General features: G+C 40.9%; 1 protein-coding gene across 3 annotated transcripts; it reads right to left on the reverse strand.

Annotated features, from left to right (window-relative positions):
• Positions 1–420: 420 nt before the first annotated feature.
• On the reverse strand, positions 421–13,711 carry VMA21 (vacuolar ATPase assembly factor VMA21). 3 transcript variants are annotated; one of them, XM_009198453.3, is made up of 4 exons: positions 13,061–13,711; positions 12,652–12,918; positions 5,726–5,835; positions 421–4,851 (listed from the first exon to the last, which is right to left on the reverse strand). In XM_009198453.3, exons 2-4 carry the CDS (start codon positions 12,759–12,761, stop codon positions 4,709–4,711), a joined length of 363 nt encoding a protein of 120 aa, XP_009196717.1. In that variant the 5' UTR covers positions 12,762–12,918; positions 13,061–13,711; the 3' UTR covers positions 421–4,708. The 3 variants fall into 3 exon arrangements, with proteins under 3 accessions (XP_009196717.1, XP_031516489.1, XP_003918464.1); XM_031660629.1 differs by having other exon boundaries at positions 12,652–13,711; XM_003918415.5 differs by lacking the exons at positions 12,652–12,918; positions 13,061–13,711 and adding an exon at positions 12,327–12,500.
• Positions 13,712–14,670: the final 959 nt, after the last annotated feature.

The following is a 14,670-nucleotide window of genomic DNA, read 5'->3' on the forward strand; positions in this document are numbered from 1 at the left end:
TGCAATCAACGGGTGATTAGAGGACAGAGGACACAGGACATTAGTCATGAGGGGATGGCATGTGGGCGTCGTCAGGAATTATCTACTCCCACATTTAATTAGCCATAAGTATTTCTCAACTCTCCTTTAGGGGCATTTGAAGCCCACCCCAGATGAAGTATAACCAGCCCTTTACAGCTCAACAACCCCCCCTGCCCACACTCCCAATCAGTTTGAGCATTTCTGGTTGACATTTACTGCATAAAAACTTATCCTTGACAGCTCTCTATATAATCTACATAGCACAAACAGAGGCCAACGAAAAAATTTTTAAAGTGAGCTCTGTACATAATCTACATGTTATAAAATGAGAAGCAAGCAAACAAATTTTTAAAAACAGAGCGGTTAATAAAACATTAATTGAATCAGGACACATCAAAGTAGCACTATAGACACTTTTTTTTTAATGACAACAGATGGTAAATTTGTACAAATTACAGGCTACAATATAGTGAATACAAAATCCATCCAGATAATGGTTAGAAAAGCATCACTTAACAGAAGTAAATCGGATTCAAGTAGCTAAAGAACTCAAGCCCCCCATTTTGATGATTATACACGGCTTGAAATGCAGCACATCTAAATCCTCCCCCTAGTCAGGGCACTATTCAATACTACAGCATATTCAATGACTCTAGTGATTTAAAGATTCTAACACTTTTAGCATCGACGTCAAGAGACATCTCGTAACAGGTTCACTATGCAAAACTCAAATGAGAATGTGTGAACGTTCTTTGCAAACTGTAAGGTGCTGTGCAGATGTTGTTAGCTATTGCTATTATTACTGTTCAGTGAGATTACACTGAACGTGGGAAAAAGGAAGACTACTCTGTATAACTGACAAATATGACTTATAGAACATCTTAAAAGGAATGCAGATATTACTTTCAAATACACATAGCAACAACACAGGCAAGTAAAGTGTGGCCAGGAGTGATGTCGAGGAATTCCTATTTTAAGGAATATATAAAGAATTAAGCTATTCATAGATTATGTGTAATACTTATCATTAGATTCCCAAAGTCCCTGAAAATAATTTATTTTTAAGGTGACCCTTTCCCCCTGAAAAGGGAAAAAGAAATCTTGTCAGGTTACTAATGTGCTGCTTTACCAGCTCTTGTAAAAATTATCTTAAACACAGGAGTAGAGTCTGAATTAATAGTTATACTAATCTGGTGGGTGACACAGAGTGCTTGACAGCAGAGAAACCTGCCACTGATCTCAGACAAGTGACAAATTCTGTGTCAGAGTTGAACCATAAGTTTACAACTTCACTTGGGCATAAACAATAAAAATGAACTTGTCTAGAGATAAGAAATACACACTAGGTACATCTGAAATGCGATTTAAATCCTTTTTATGTACTTTTGGGTTTCATCTTTCTTTGGATATACCCTATTTAACTGATTTTAGTGGTCTCCTTGGGTATTCTAACTGTATACATAAAATTGACATGAAAATGGAAAACAAACGCCAAACAAGTCAATTGGTTGTTTCTTTTGGCAAAGCTGATGACATTTTCATGATGAAAATGTTCTAATTATTAGGCCAGGCACGGTGGCTCATACCTGTAATCCCAGCACTTTGCGAGGCAGAGGCAGGTGGATCACCTGAGGTCAGGAGTTCGAGACTAGCTTGCTAACATGGCGAAACCCCATCTCTATTAAAAATACAAAAATTAGCTGGGTGTGGTGGCACGCACCTGTCATCCGAGGTACTCAGGAGACTGAGGCAGGAGAATTGCTTGAACCCAGGAGGTGGAGGTTGCAGTGAGCTGAGATTGCACACTTGCACTTCAGCCTGGGCATGAAAAGCAAAACTCCGTCTCCAAAAAAAAAAAAAAAAAAAAAAAAAGAAAAAAAGAGAGAGAGAAAAGAAAATGTTCTAATTATTACAATGTATTTCTGTTAGATTTCCATGAAACATGGGGTTTAATGGCAGGTTTCAATTTTTTTTCACTAACAACCCCAAACCAAATTCTACTGTTATATGTACAATGGTACCCATTTGAAGAACTAATGACATCAGATGCATTCTACAGCAGACTTTTCACTTCTCAACACAACTGAGAAAAAGGACTACATTCTCCAGGGCAAAACAGGAGGTGAGAAAGGTAATGTGTTACCGTAAATCAGGTTAAATCAGTAGTTTGGACTGGCATTTCAAGTTATATAATTGAGGTTATTCTTACAATCAGTTTTCAAACAATAGGGAACATATTTCTACCTTAAAACATGTATAAGGGCTCAACTGTAGCTTTCCTTTCTATATATCTTGAAGTATATACATTGTGTAAAAGGAAACTAGTGAGACCTTTTGAAAAGTAAATCTATTTGTCAAATACCATATGTTATTTAACATAGTCAAAAACAGCAGCGAACTAGTGAGTTAACAGTTAAAACTCTAGGAATAAACTAACTGCTTTGAAAACAAGCCTGTTTTATTATAATCCTAAATATCAACCCTAGCATTCGATTTTAACCTTCAAACATTTGGCGCTTTTTCCAAGAGGAAATTACAACTGCCTCTGCATGTGCCCCTGGTTTAAATACTTGCAGAAAAATACCCATATATAATTACCTATTCAGCAAATGCCTGAAACCAAACATGATAATCCAACACTGGACAGTAACATTTTACAAACAGCATAAGATCCCAAAAGCACAAGAAAAACCTTGGCATTATATAAAAAGAAATTAGGTGGACCATTCTAAATACAACAATACATTTTAATTAGGGACCATCTAGAAATCTACCACACACTACCCTAGACTCAAATGTCATTATACTAAAATTATAGTCTTTAAGCAAGAATTAAACAGTTCCATAATAATCATAGCAACCTTCCACTTTTCTCAACAGTTAAACACGAATGCCTATTTGACTTTTATGACTAATCATCCCTCTATTCCTTTAGTCCAGTTTCACAACACAAAAAATAATAAATGTGAACAAATTGGTAATGGTTTCACATGCTTAAGCAAGAATCCTAAGTATTAGGATTATCAGTAACAGAAAATTTGAATTTTAAGAGAATAAAGATAGAATGTGCTTATTTAGAAAATGGCCAATAAGGCCAAGCGCGGTGGCTGACGCCTGTAATCCCAGCACTTTGGGAGGTCGAGGCGGGTAGATCACCGGAGGTCATGAGTTCAAGATCAGCCTGGCCAACATGGTGAAACCCCGTCTCTACTAACAGAAAAAAAATTAGCCAGGCGTGGTGGCGGGCACCTGTAGTCCCAGCTATTTGGGAGGCTGAGGTGGAGAATCACTTGAACCCAGGAGGCGGAGGTTGCAGTGAGCCGAGATCGCGCCACTGCACTCCAGCCTGGGTGACAGAGCAAAACTGTCTCAAAAAAAAAGAAAAAGAAAATGGCCAATAATCACTCATCTGAAAAAATGCAAACAGCTGTCAGGAAAAGCTGGCAGAATTTGAACTTGTAAGCTGAACTTTTAGTGTGTATCAAACTAGCATTAAGAAATGGCTTTCAAAAATGCATACGGGATATAAACCAAAATAGAGGTTATTTTCAGATGGCAACATCATGGGGAATTTTGATTTTTTTTCCTGTTTGAATATGTATTTTTCCAGTTTTCTACAAAGAACATATATTATGATTTTATAATTAAAAAACAAACATTTGGGGGAGTGTTTTTAGATTACACACAATTAGTACCAAATAACTAGAAAGAACACAGACTAAAGATACGGAAATAAAATCAAGGTTTTTTTCCATCAGATAAGCCCAAGGAGAATACTTTTTGGGTGAAAAAAAGATGCTTTCAAGATTGTTTCCACTCCTAACATATGCAAAAATGAACATATTTAAATGCAAATTCCTATCATATACACTACAATTTTTAAAAATAGTAGAAAAAACAATTTTAAATGGAGCCTCCTCGAACCTTTTAATTGAAGCCTAGCTTCAATGTTGAATGAGGAAGCAAAGTATCTCATTAAAAAGTTGGTCTGCAAAGCACAAAGCTGGCCTGCAAGGGGACTTGAAGGAAGCAGGCTGAGTGTTTGAGTAGTGAGATCTTTGCTTTGCTCTTTTGATCCTTCAGTAAGCTAAAGTCCTTTTACCTGAATGGATGTAATTTAGCCTAGTTTTCCCATAAAATAATGTGATGGAAAATTCCTATTGACTAGGGATTACACTTCATGTGAAATTCCTTAGTGACATTCAGATTAATTCCAGTGTCCACAATTTAAGCAACTTTCCATAGGAAATTAAAATCCCAAATCCAAGGACCTGGTATTTTCATGCTAAGGAAAGCATTCCAACGTAAAGTGGAGTTTAATTTGCTTCACTGTGTGCCTCTTAATATATCCAAAGGAGTAAAAGTCAAAAGCAACCGTAAGTCAGAATACTATAAAACACGTTTTGTTGAAAGAAGATAAAATTCCTTCCAGAATATTGTGTAATTAACATATTTATTTGTAACTAATTTAACTTTTCCAAATTCTCATTTGCAAATCAGATTCATACAGTTAAAACTGAATATACAAACCAACACATTAGAAGGATCAAAATTTACACTACTCAAACGTGACTCCTTAAGCCTGACTTTAACATGTTCTTTCAACTTTATTCAAATCAGATGTCCCCCCTCCAGCATTTATCATTTTAAAAAATGAATTTAATGCTATCAAAAGGTGATGTTCACTTTAATCCTGTTTGCCTTCACGCCACTGTCGTGAGCCTTCGTTCCAGGCCACATACACAAAGAGGGCCAGGACCACATGGACGGCGACCACTGCAACAATAGCAGCGTAAAAATAGCTGTCCCTATTGGACATCCCAAGGGCGCCTATCAAGAGAAAAAAAAACAGTTTCCATTTTATTGCAAAATTTACCAAAGTACAAAAAAAAACCAAATCATCCTAATTTTTATGATATATTTATTTAACTAGTCAGGCAATTAAAAAGTAATACTTTGGGTGGTAATGAATAAAGTATTCACTAAAAGATATGAGTACCTTCTATATATTAAGAACATTATTTTAAACAAAACCATAATTATAAAGACTTCAGGCCGGGCATGGTGGCTCACACCTGTAATCCCAGCACTCTGGGAGGCCGAGGTGGGTGGATCACCTGAGGTCAGGAGTTTGAGACCAGCCTGGCCAACATGGTGAAACCCCATCTCTACTAAAAATATCAAAAATTAGTCGGGTGTAGTGGCAGGTGCTTGTAATCCCAGGTACTCAGGAGGCTGAGACAGGAGAATCGCTTGAACATGGGAGGTGGAAGTTGCGGTGAGCCGAGATTGCACCATTGCACTCCAGCCTATGCAACAAGAGTGAAACTCTGTCTCGAAAAAAAAAAAAAAAAAAAAAAAAAAGACTTCAACATCAAAAAGGGGACTTCATTCTCTCTTCCTTCCATTATCTGACACTAGAAGTCCATTCCCCCAAATTCTTCCTCCCATGTCAGCCAATTCCTATTCTTTAAAGGGCACTAAGAGAAAGGATTTGCAAGCTATTTCACAGAAAACCGTAAGAAAACTGTCAAGCTGAAATAACAAGTTATTTCATAAAGACTCATTATGAGCAATATGATTTTTTGAAAGGCTAAACAAGAAAAAAAAATAAGAATACCCAGTTTACAGATATAAAGAGGTCATAAAAGCACAGATTCTTAAATCAGGGGAAAACGTCTTGTTTTAATGGGTCTAAGATTACCTTCAAATATATAAGATTTAGTTGTGAAATATAACCCAATAGGAACAGTGATCATTAAAGCTGTGAAGAACAGGAGCGTCTTCAGTGTAGATGCTAATGAGCTTTCATTTCTGGAATAAAGTAAACAAAGAGAAAATCAGAACCTGCATAGCCATATCCAAACACTCTTATGTCCCTAAAACTATAAACATCCACAAATGAGATGCTATATAGGAGGAAGATCACAGGCAGAGACTCGTAATCCGAAGATCCTAGAGAACCAGCTGTGGGTAGTGGGAATTTCTTGAGCTGGAACATGAAGATTATACACCACCTTCAGGGACTGTCATTCATATCCAGTGTGAGACAAAGCATCAGGGCGCCTCAGATCAACTGCCAACAAGCTGGGTGAACAAACTAAGTGAAGAAACTCAGTGCCCCGCCTCTGGAACTGGAGCTTCTACCCAGGGAAGCCACGGTGGACAGTGGCACCAGTGCCCGACCCATGCGGCAAGCGTGTCCACCAGCACCAGACACCAGACCTGGGAATGCAGTAAGCACCATGGGTGGATCAGCACGCCCTCTCTTGCTGGAATCGGAGCTTCCGTCAGGGGAAGCCACCAGCTTGCTGTCCTCCAGCATGAAACAGTAGACCAGGGAACTAAGGAGGCAGACACACCTGTGTGCCCTCCCACACTGGAATCAGGGCTTTTGCCCAGGGAAGCCACTGTCACACTGGTCCCTGAGCCCATGCAGCAACCCTGACCACCAGCACCAGACACCAGACCAGGGAACTTGGCAGGCACCACGGGTGGATCAGTGGACCAGCAAACTAACCAGGTGGAGCTGACGCACCAGCATGCCCTGCCCCACTGGAATCGGAGCTTTGGCCCAGGGAAGCCACTGCCACACCAGTCCCTGAGTCCATGCAGCAACCCTGACCACCAGCACCAGACACCAGACCACAGAAGGAGGTAGGCAGAGCGAATGGAACAGTGCGCCCTCCCCAGCTGGAATAGGAACTTCTGTTATGGGTGAAAAATCGAGCTAGAGGGAATACTTGCAAGCATGTTTTAAGAGACTCGAATCACCTTGATACCTAAGCCAGACAGACACAGCAAGAAAACTACAGGACATCATCATTGATGAACACTGGTGCAAAATTCCTCAATAACATATTTTCAAACCAAATTCAACAATAATCAGGCCAGGTGTGGTGGCTCACACCTGTAATCCCAGCACTTTGGGAGGCCAAGGCAGGAGGATCACTTGAGGCCAGGAGTTCGAGATCAGCCTGGCCAACACGGCAAAACCCAGTCTCTACTAAATATACAAAAATTAGCTGGGCGTGGTGGCATGTGCCTATAGTCCCAGCTACTTGGGAGGCCGAGGCACGAGAATCCCTTGAACCTGGGAGGCAGAGGTTGCAATGAGCCAAAACCACACTCCAGTCTGGGCAACAGAGCAAGACTCTGTAACAAACAAACAAACACAACCAATACAACATCCTGGCTAACATGGTGAAACCCCATCTGTACTAAAAATACAAAAAATTAGCTGGGTGTGGTGGCGGGCGCCTGTAGTCCCAGCTACTTGGGAGGCTGAGGCAGAAGAATGGCATGAACCCAGGAGGCAGAGCTTGCAGTAAGCCGAGATCACGCCACTGCACACCAGCCTGGGCAATACAGCGAGACTCTGTCTCAAAAAATAAAAAAATAAATAAATAATAAAAAATAAAAATAAAACCAATACATCAAAAAGATTATATATTATGACCAAGTAGGATCATCTCAGTTGATGCAGAAAGAGCACTTGACAAACTTCCGCATCCTTTTTACTGAGCTGAAAAAGAAATCAAGAAAACAATCTCATTTATAATAGCATTAAAAAAAATACTTAGGGACCAGGCTCAGTGGCTCATGCCTGTAATCCCAGTACTCTGGGAAGGCTGAGGCTTGAGGCCAGGAATTTGACACAAGCCTAGGTAACATAGCAAAAACCTACCTCTACAAAAAAAAATTTTGATAATTCGCTGGGCGTGGTGGCACGTGCCTGTAATCTCAGCTACTCAAGAGGCTGAAGTGGGAGGACTGTTTGAGCCCCAGAGTTCAAGGCTGCAGCGAGCAGTGATTGGGGCACTTTACTCCGGCCTGGGTGACAGAGCAAGACTCTATTTAAAAAAAAAAAGAAACAAACAAACAAACAAACTTAGGAATAAATTTAACCAAGGAGATGAGCGACTTGTACACTGAAAAGTATAAAACACTGATGAAAGAAATTGAAGATGACACAAATAAATGTAAAGATATCCTGTGTTCATGGATTGGAAGAATTAATACTGCTGAAATGTCCACAGTACCCAAAGCAACATACAGATATAACATAATCTCTATCAAAATTCCAGTAGCATTCTTCATTAAAATAGAAAAACAATCCTAAAATTCATCATACAGAACCACAAAAAGCCCCAAATAGCCAAAGCAACACTGAAAAAGTTGTAAGCGTCACACTTTCTGATTTAAAATATTACAGTTATGCTAATCAAAACAATATGGTATTGGCATAAAAACAGAAACATATAACAATGAAACAGAATAGAGCCCAGAAATAAATCCAAACATATATGGCCAACTAATCTTCGACAGCGGTGTTAAGAGGAACACAATGGGGAAAGGATAGTCTCTTCAATAAATGGTACTGGGAAAACAGGATTTCTATATGCAAAGAACAAAACTGGACTCTTAAACCATAAACAAAAATCAACTCAAAATGGATAAAATAATTAAAACACAAAGATATAAAGTTTTAAGACATAAAAGAACACAGAGGGAAAGGTTCCTTAACATTGGCCTCGGAAATGATTTTTTGGATATCACACCAAAAGCTCAGGCTACAAAAGAAAAAATAAATAAAGGGGCTTGCATCAAACTAAAAAGCTTCTGTACCACAAAGGAAACAATCAACAAAATGAAAAGGCAGCTTACAGACTAGAAAAACATATTTGCAAACCACCTATCTGAAAAGGGGTTAATATCCCAAAATTTATAAAGAACTCTTACAACTCAGCAGAAAAACCACCTGATTAAAATATAGACAACAGCTGGACAGACATTTCTCCAAATACATAAAAATGGCCAAAAGATAAACAAAAATGTGCTCAACATCACTAAATCATCAGGGAAATGCAAATCAACACCACTATGAGATATAACCTCACACTTCTAAGGACAGCTATTATCAAAAAAGCAAGTGATAACAAATGTTTGTAAAAGTGTGGAGAAAAAGAAACCCTAGTACATTATGATGGAAATGCAGATTGGTATAATCATTATGGAAAACAGTTCCTAAAGAAATTAAAAATAGAACTACCACACAGCCCCGTAATCTATCTTCTGGAATATAACCAAAGGAGATGAAATCACTACCTCATAAAAATATCTGCACTTCCATGTTCACTGCAGCATTATTCACAATAGCCAAGATTTGAAAACAACCTAAGTGTATGTAGACAGACAAAATAAAGAAACAGTAATGTATATATACAAGGGAATATTTTATTCAGCCTTAAAAAAGGACATCTACCATTTGCTACAACATGGATGGACCTGGAAGACATTATTTTAAGTAAAATAAGCCAAACACAGAAAGACAAATACTACATGAGCTCACTTACATGTGGAATCTTTAAAAAAAAAAAAAAAAAAAAGTCAACTACACAGGGACAGAGAATAAAACAGTAGTTACTATGGGGGTGGGGGTGGGAGGCTGGAGGGGAGGAAATAGGGAGATGTACATCAAAGGACACAAAGCAGTAGATATATGGATTAACAAGCCTAGATATCTAATGTACAAGAGGACTATAGGCAATAAAGTTGCATGGTATTAGGGACTTTCGTAAATAAGATTTTAGCTGCCTCTGGTCACACACACACAAAAGTATGTGAGATGACAGATATACTAATCTGCTTCACCACAGTAATCATTTTACTATATGTATGCCATAACATCATGTTGTGAACCTCAAATACACACAATGAAATTTATTTAAAAATACCTGAACAAAAGACCCACAAAAACATTGAGTAAAATATATATTAAATATAACCTCATGCCTATTTCTTGATCACATGCTCTGCACATGTGTGAGAAATTAAATGTTTATTGCTGTTAAAAAAAAGGTTCTAATATTTTATTTTGGTACTTAAATGGATCATCTTTTAACAGGCCTCATTTTGATTACTGAGCTATACAACTCTCATTTAATATACATAAGCTCCCTTAAACTGTTTCCTACTAGTAAATATTTAGGGGAATTTATTGTGTAATCCTCATGAAGAATATGAGTGTCTGCAGTGCAGAATCTACAAAAAATACAGAGAGTCACTAATTGGCCAATTATTTTGTGGACCCTAAAAAAAGCACTTGACTTTGGTGTTTCTATGGTGAGTAAAGAAGTATGTTTTAGGAATCCAACTTTCAGATTATCTAACTTGTTAAAGGAAAAGAAAGGAAGTGTTAACTGATTGTTTTGTTCTTTACATGACCTCTCTTGAGTATCTATTATCTGGCCTGGCTTTTACAAAGTTTATTATTGAAAAGATGATGTAACACCATAAAAATGTTTTAAAATAAACAAAATCACTTATAATCCCACCACCCAAATATAACCTTTCTACATGTTAATTTCTAGCCCCCACACAATCTATACACAGCATACCTTAATAATTTATAGTTAATTCCTTCTCAGTTCTCTCTTTACCTCAAACTTCAAAAATGTGACTACTTTTCTGTGTTGTGACCTCACTAATATGGGACTAAGCATTAAGCCAAAATGTACATACAAACTTTTGAAAACTAGCAAACTTCCTCTACTGTTTATAGGACATTTTCTCCTTGGCTTCCAGCCACAAGAGCTGTTGGTTTTGCTGACACAAGCCACCTTGGGTAAAATCAGTGGCTTATTCCAAGACAAAGCAACTAATGCTATTCAACTGCTTTATCCTATGTATCTTTGGGTGTTACTGAGCAGAGATTTGTTGGAAATGAGGAATGAGAAAGGCTGGAATTAAAGTTGTCCCCACACAAAGGAAAAAGTTCAGGATGAACCTTACTCTGCCTCCATTTATAACACCACCTAGTTTTCCCACTTCATACAAACTTCTGCAGCTAACATTGAGCAGACAGAGCCTACCACATTCCCTTCTGTAGCAAGTAAGACAACAGGAATTCTTTCTTCCACAGCCAAAATTTCACTGCAAATTCCATTAGGAAACCAGAATCAGTCTAGAAGGACTATGCTCTAAGTGTATCTAATAAAAATATGTTGGTATTCTCATAAATGAATAATTTTTAAAAATCCCACACTGAGGCTGGATAAAGAAAATGTGGTACATATACACCATGGAACACTATGCAGCCATAAAAAAGAAGGAGATCATGTCCTTTGCAGCAACATGACTGGAGCTGGAGGCCATTATCCTAAGCAAATTAAGAAAGGAAAAGAAAACCAAATACTGCATGTTCTCATAAATGGGAACTAAACAACAAGAACAGATGGACACTAGGAGAGGAACAACAGACACTGGGGCCTACTTGAGAGTGCAGGCTGGGAGGAGAGAGAGAATCAGGAAAAATGCCTATCGCGTACTACGCTTATTACCTGGGTGACAAAATTACCTGTACACCAAGCCCCCGTGACATGCAGTTTCCCTATATAAACCTGCGCATGTACTCATGAACCTAAAATAAAAGTTAAAAAAAAAACAAAAAACCCCACAATGACCCTGTCGGAAAGAGAAAGCATCACAGCGCTCCAAAGATTGTGGGCTTTGGAGTCAGTGAGCTTGAGCTTGCTCAAACGTTAGCTTCAATTACTAACTTTGTCGCCTAATTCTGTAATCACTCATCCTCAGTTTCAAGTCACTTACCCTCAACTGCATCCTCTTCAAAATTGGGAAATCAAGCAGTCAGATAAATTAAGAATTCAGATAATGTATCTAAAGCACGTGAAATGAGCCTGGTATACAGTAGGTCTTAACGAATGGTAGCTAACTCTCTCACCACTACCTTGCCTACTGAGGTGGGCCAGAACCACCTGCTCTCTCATACATTCCTTCAACTCAGCCACCAGCCTCTATCTTACTGATTCCCCAAGTGAAACAGTCCCACACCAGGGGGACTATTGTATACCTTATACACTGTATACCCCTCTACTCCTTCATTCATACGGCAAACATTTATTAAGCCCCGACTACGCAGGCCCCCTAGGGAACACGGAGATGAAGGAGACCGCGTTCCTGTCTCAGAAGGCTGACCCTGCAGTAATGAAAGACACTGCAATATAGACGATAGCGAGAGGAAGTGCTAGGATAGAAGCATGAGCTGAAGGCCTACTGACCTATTCCCCATGACCCCGGATCCCTTGTTCCAGAGCGAAAGGTCGGGGCCGGGCGTTTAGACATCTCAGGCCCCACCTGCTTTCCCCGCCCTGCGACCAGGTCCCCGGAGTCCAGGTCCCCGGAGTCCAGACCTCACGCCCACCCATTCAGCTAGAGCCTTCCCTCAGGCCCTGCTCCAGGCTGCAGCCAGTCCGCCTCGCGGTCCAGGCCCCGCTCAGGGCTACCTGAACTCAGGAGGCTGCAGTGCGTTCAGCGCCGCTTTATCTGGGCGCTCCATGGTGTAGCTGTGCCGGCACAGGCGCTCGGCGGTGGAACTGGGCTCGGCGGCCGCGCTCAGTAAGCTCCGCAGGTGAACAGTCGAGGCGGTTCGCACCGGAAGTAGTGGTTCGCGCCGGAAGTGCCGGTTCGCGCCGGAAGTGCCGGTTCGCGCTGGGCGGCGGGCCACAGTACGCAGGCGCGGCGCGGCGACGCAGAGCTGTGGCAGGCGCGGGCGCGGGCGCGGGCGCGGGCGCGAGCGGCGGATACTGGGCGGGCGCTCACATGACTTACCGGCGGTGGCTCCGCGGCGTGCGCCCTGCCAGGAGGGGCCTGTGCTCGAGGAGCAGGCCTGGCGAGTAGCCCAGCCACTCCACGTTGAGCCGGGACTTGCCGCGCAGCATGGTCCTCCTGGGCGGGCGGCGGCTACGCCGCCCCCTGAGCTCAGGCAAACACTTGTCCTCGTCTGCGTCCCGGTCGCCGAGCGGGGGGCGGCAAGGAGACCCAAGCAGATGAGCCGCGAGGAGGGACTACCAGCCAGAGAGCTGTGGTGCTAGGCAACTGAGCGTATTCCGCCGACGACAACACAAAAAAGCAATGCGCATTATTTCGCCACTACTTGAGCAAATAAGTGCCTCATTAATTACTGCCCACAGTGGTAGGAAGTCCAGCCCTTGGCAGCTGGGAGGAGTTAAACACTCACCCGAGTCCGTGAAACTAGAGAATGTCAGAGTTCAAAGAGCTCTTGCTGAGAGTGACTGTTCCAGACTTGATGCCAGTGACCCCCAACTTCCACTTAAAAGTTAAAAACATATTTTGCAGCTGCTCAGAAAGCCGCCAATGAGACAACAGGGACTCAAATAGTAAGAACAGATGGGCCTCCCGGGCCTGCGCAACCCGAGAGAGGTGAAAACGAAAGGGTGGGTAAGCCTGGAGTCAGGCTTGACAAAATTAGGTTGCCACTGGCTGCTAATAAGAGGACAGCCCTTACATGGTCAGCGCCTGGAAAGGGCCGCTGATCACACAGCTATTTTCTGCACCACATGGATACAAAGACCACATCTGAAATCATGACTAAACCAGCAGCTTAGAGTGGTGGAAAGGGCAATGGACTGGGCAGCAGGAAGTCCGGGTTTTAGTTCAAACTGAATAATCCCCCTCTAGGGCTGAGTGTGCTGGCTCACGCCTGTAATCCCAACGCTTTGGGAAGCTGAGGCAGGAGGATTGCGTGAGGCCGGTAGTTCCAGAGCAGCTTGGGCAGCATAGCAAGACTCCCGTCTCCAAAAAAAAAACCTGTAAAATATTTAATAAAAATAATAGTAATCTCTCTCTGGGCCTCATCTAGACCTTTAGGTGAATAAGAACCACCTAATGTAAGAACTTGGGGTACAAATAGAATCTAGCTCTAGGGTAGGCAAACTGAGCCAGCAGACCCAATACATGGAGCCTACCACCTGTTTTTCTACAGCCCTGAGGTAGGAATGGTTTTTCCATTTTTAAATTGTTGAAAAAGTCAAAAGAATAACATGACACGTGAAATTTATATGAAATTCAAATTTCAGCATCTATTGATAAAATTTTATTGGAGCTCAGCCATTCTCATTTGTTTGTATTGCCTACAACAGCAATGTTGAGTAGTTGTGACAGAGATGGTATGATCTGCAATGCCCAAAGTGATCTGCAATACCCAAAATTCTCACCATCTGATCCTTTTATAGAAGAGTTTGCTGACCCCTGCTCTAGCTAATCAGCCTGCAGTGAGGTCCTAGGGACCCATAAATGTAGTAATCGTCGTTCTGAAGGCAGTTTTTAATATTTTTAAAAACCTAATGAATCTATTTACTTTCTATAAGGCATCCAAAGCTACTTAAAATATCACCATTCTTTGATTTTTGGCACTTACTATATCATGATGAGGTTATCCTAGTTATCCCATAAGAAAAGACTGTTCACAAATTACTATGAAAATAAGCCACAGTATACTTAGTAGAATAAATCTTTTAAAACATAGAATGAACATAAGTAGGGGAGCGGAATTGTGACTTATTATTCCCCAATACCTAGAGTAGGGCCTGGTATATAGTAGGAACTAATAAATATTTGTTAAATAAATAAATTGGGTCCACAAAAGGAAAAAGAGCAAAATAGTTCTTGATGGTGAAAAAATTTGGAACCAGCTTGGCATGGTGGTACATGCCTGTAATCCCAGCTACTCAGGAGGCTGAGGCAGAAAATCGCTTGAACTCAGGAGGCGGAGGTTGCAATGAGCCAAGATCGTGCCACTGCACTGCACTCCAGCCTAGGTGACAGAGT

Source organism: Papio anubis, chromosome X (genome assembly GCF_008728515.1).
Source record: "Papio anubis isolate 15944 chromosome X, Panubis1.0, whole genome shotgun sequence".
Taxonomy (NCBI): Eukaryota; Metazoa; Chordata; class Mammalia; order Primates; family Cercopithecidae; genus Papio; species Papio anubis.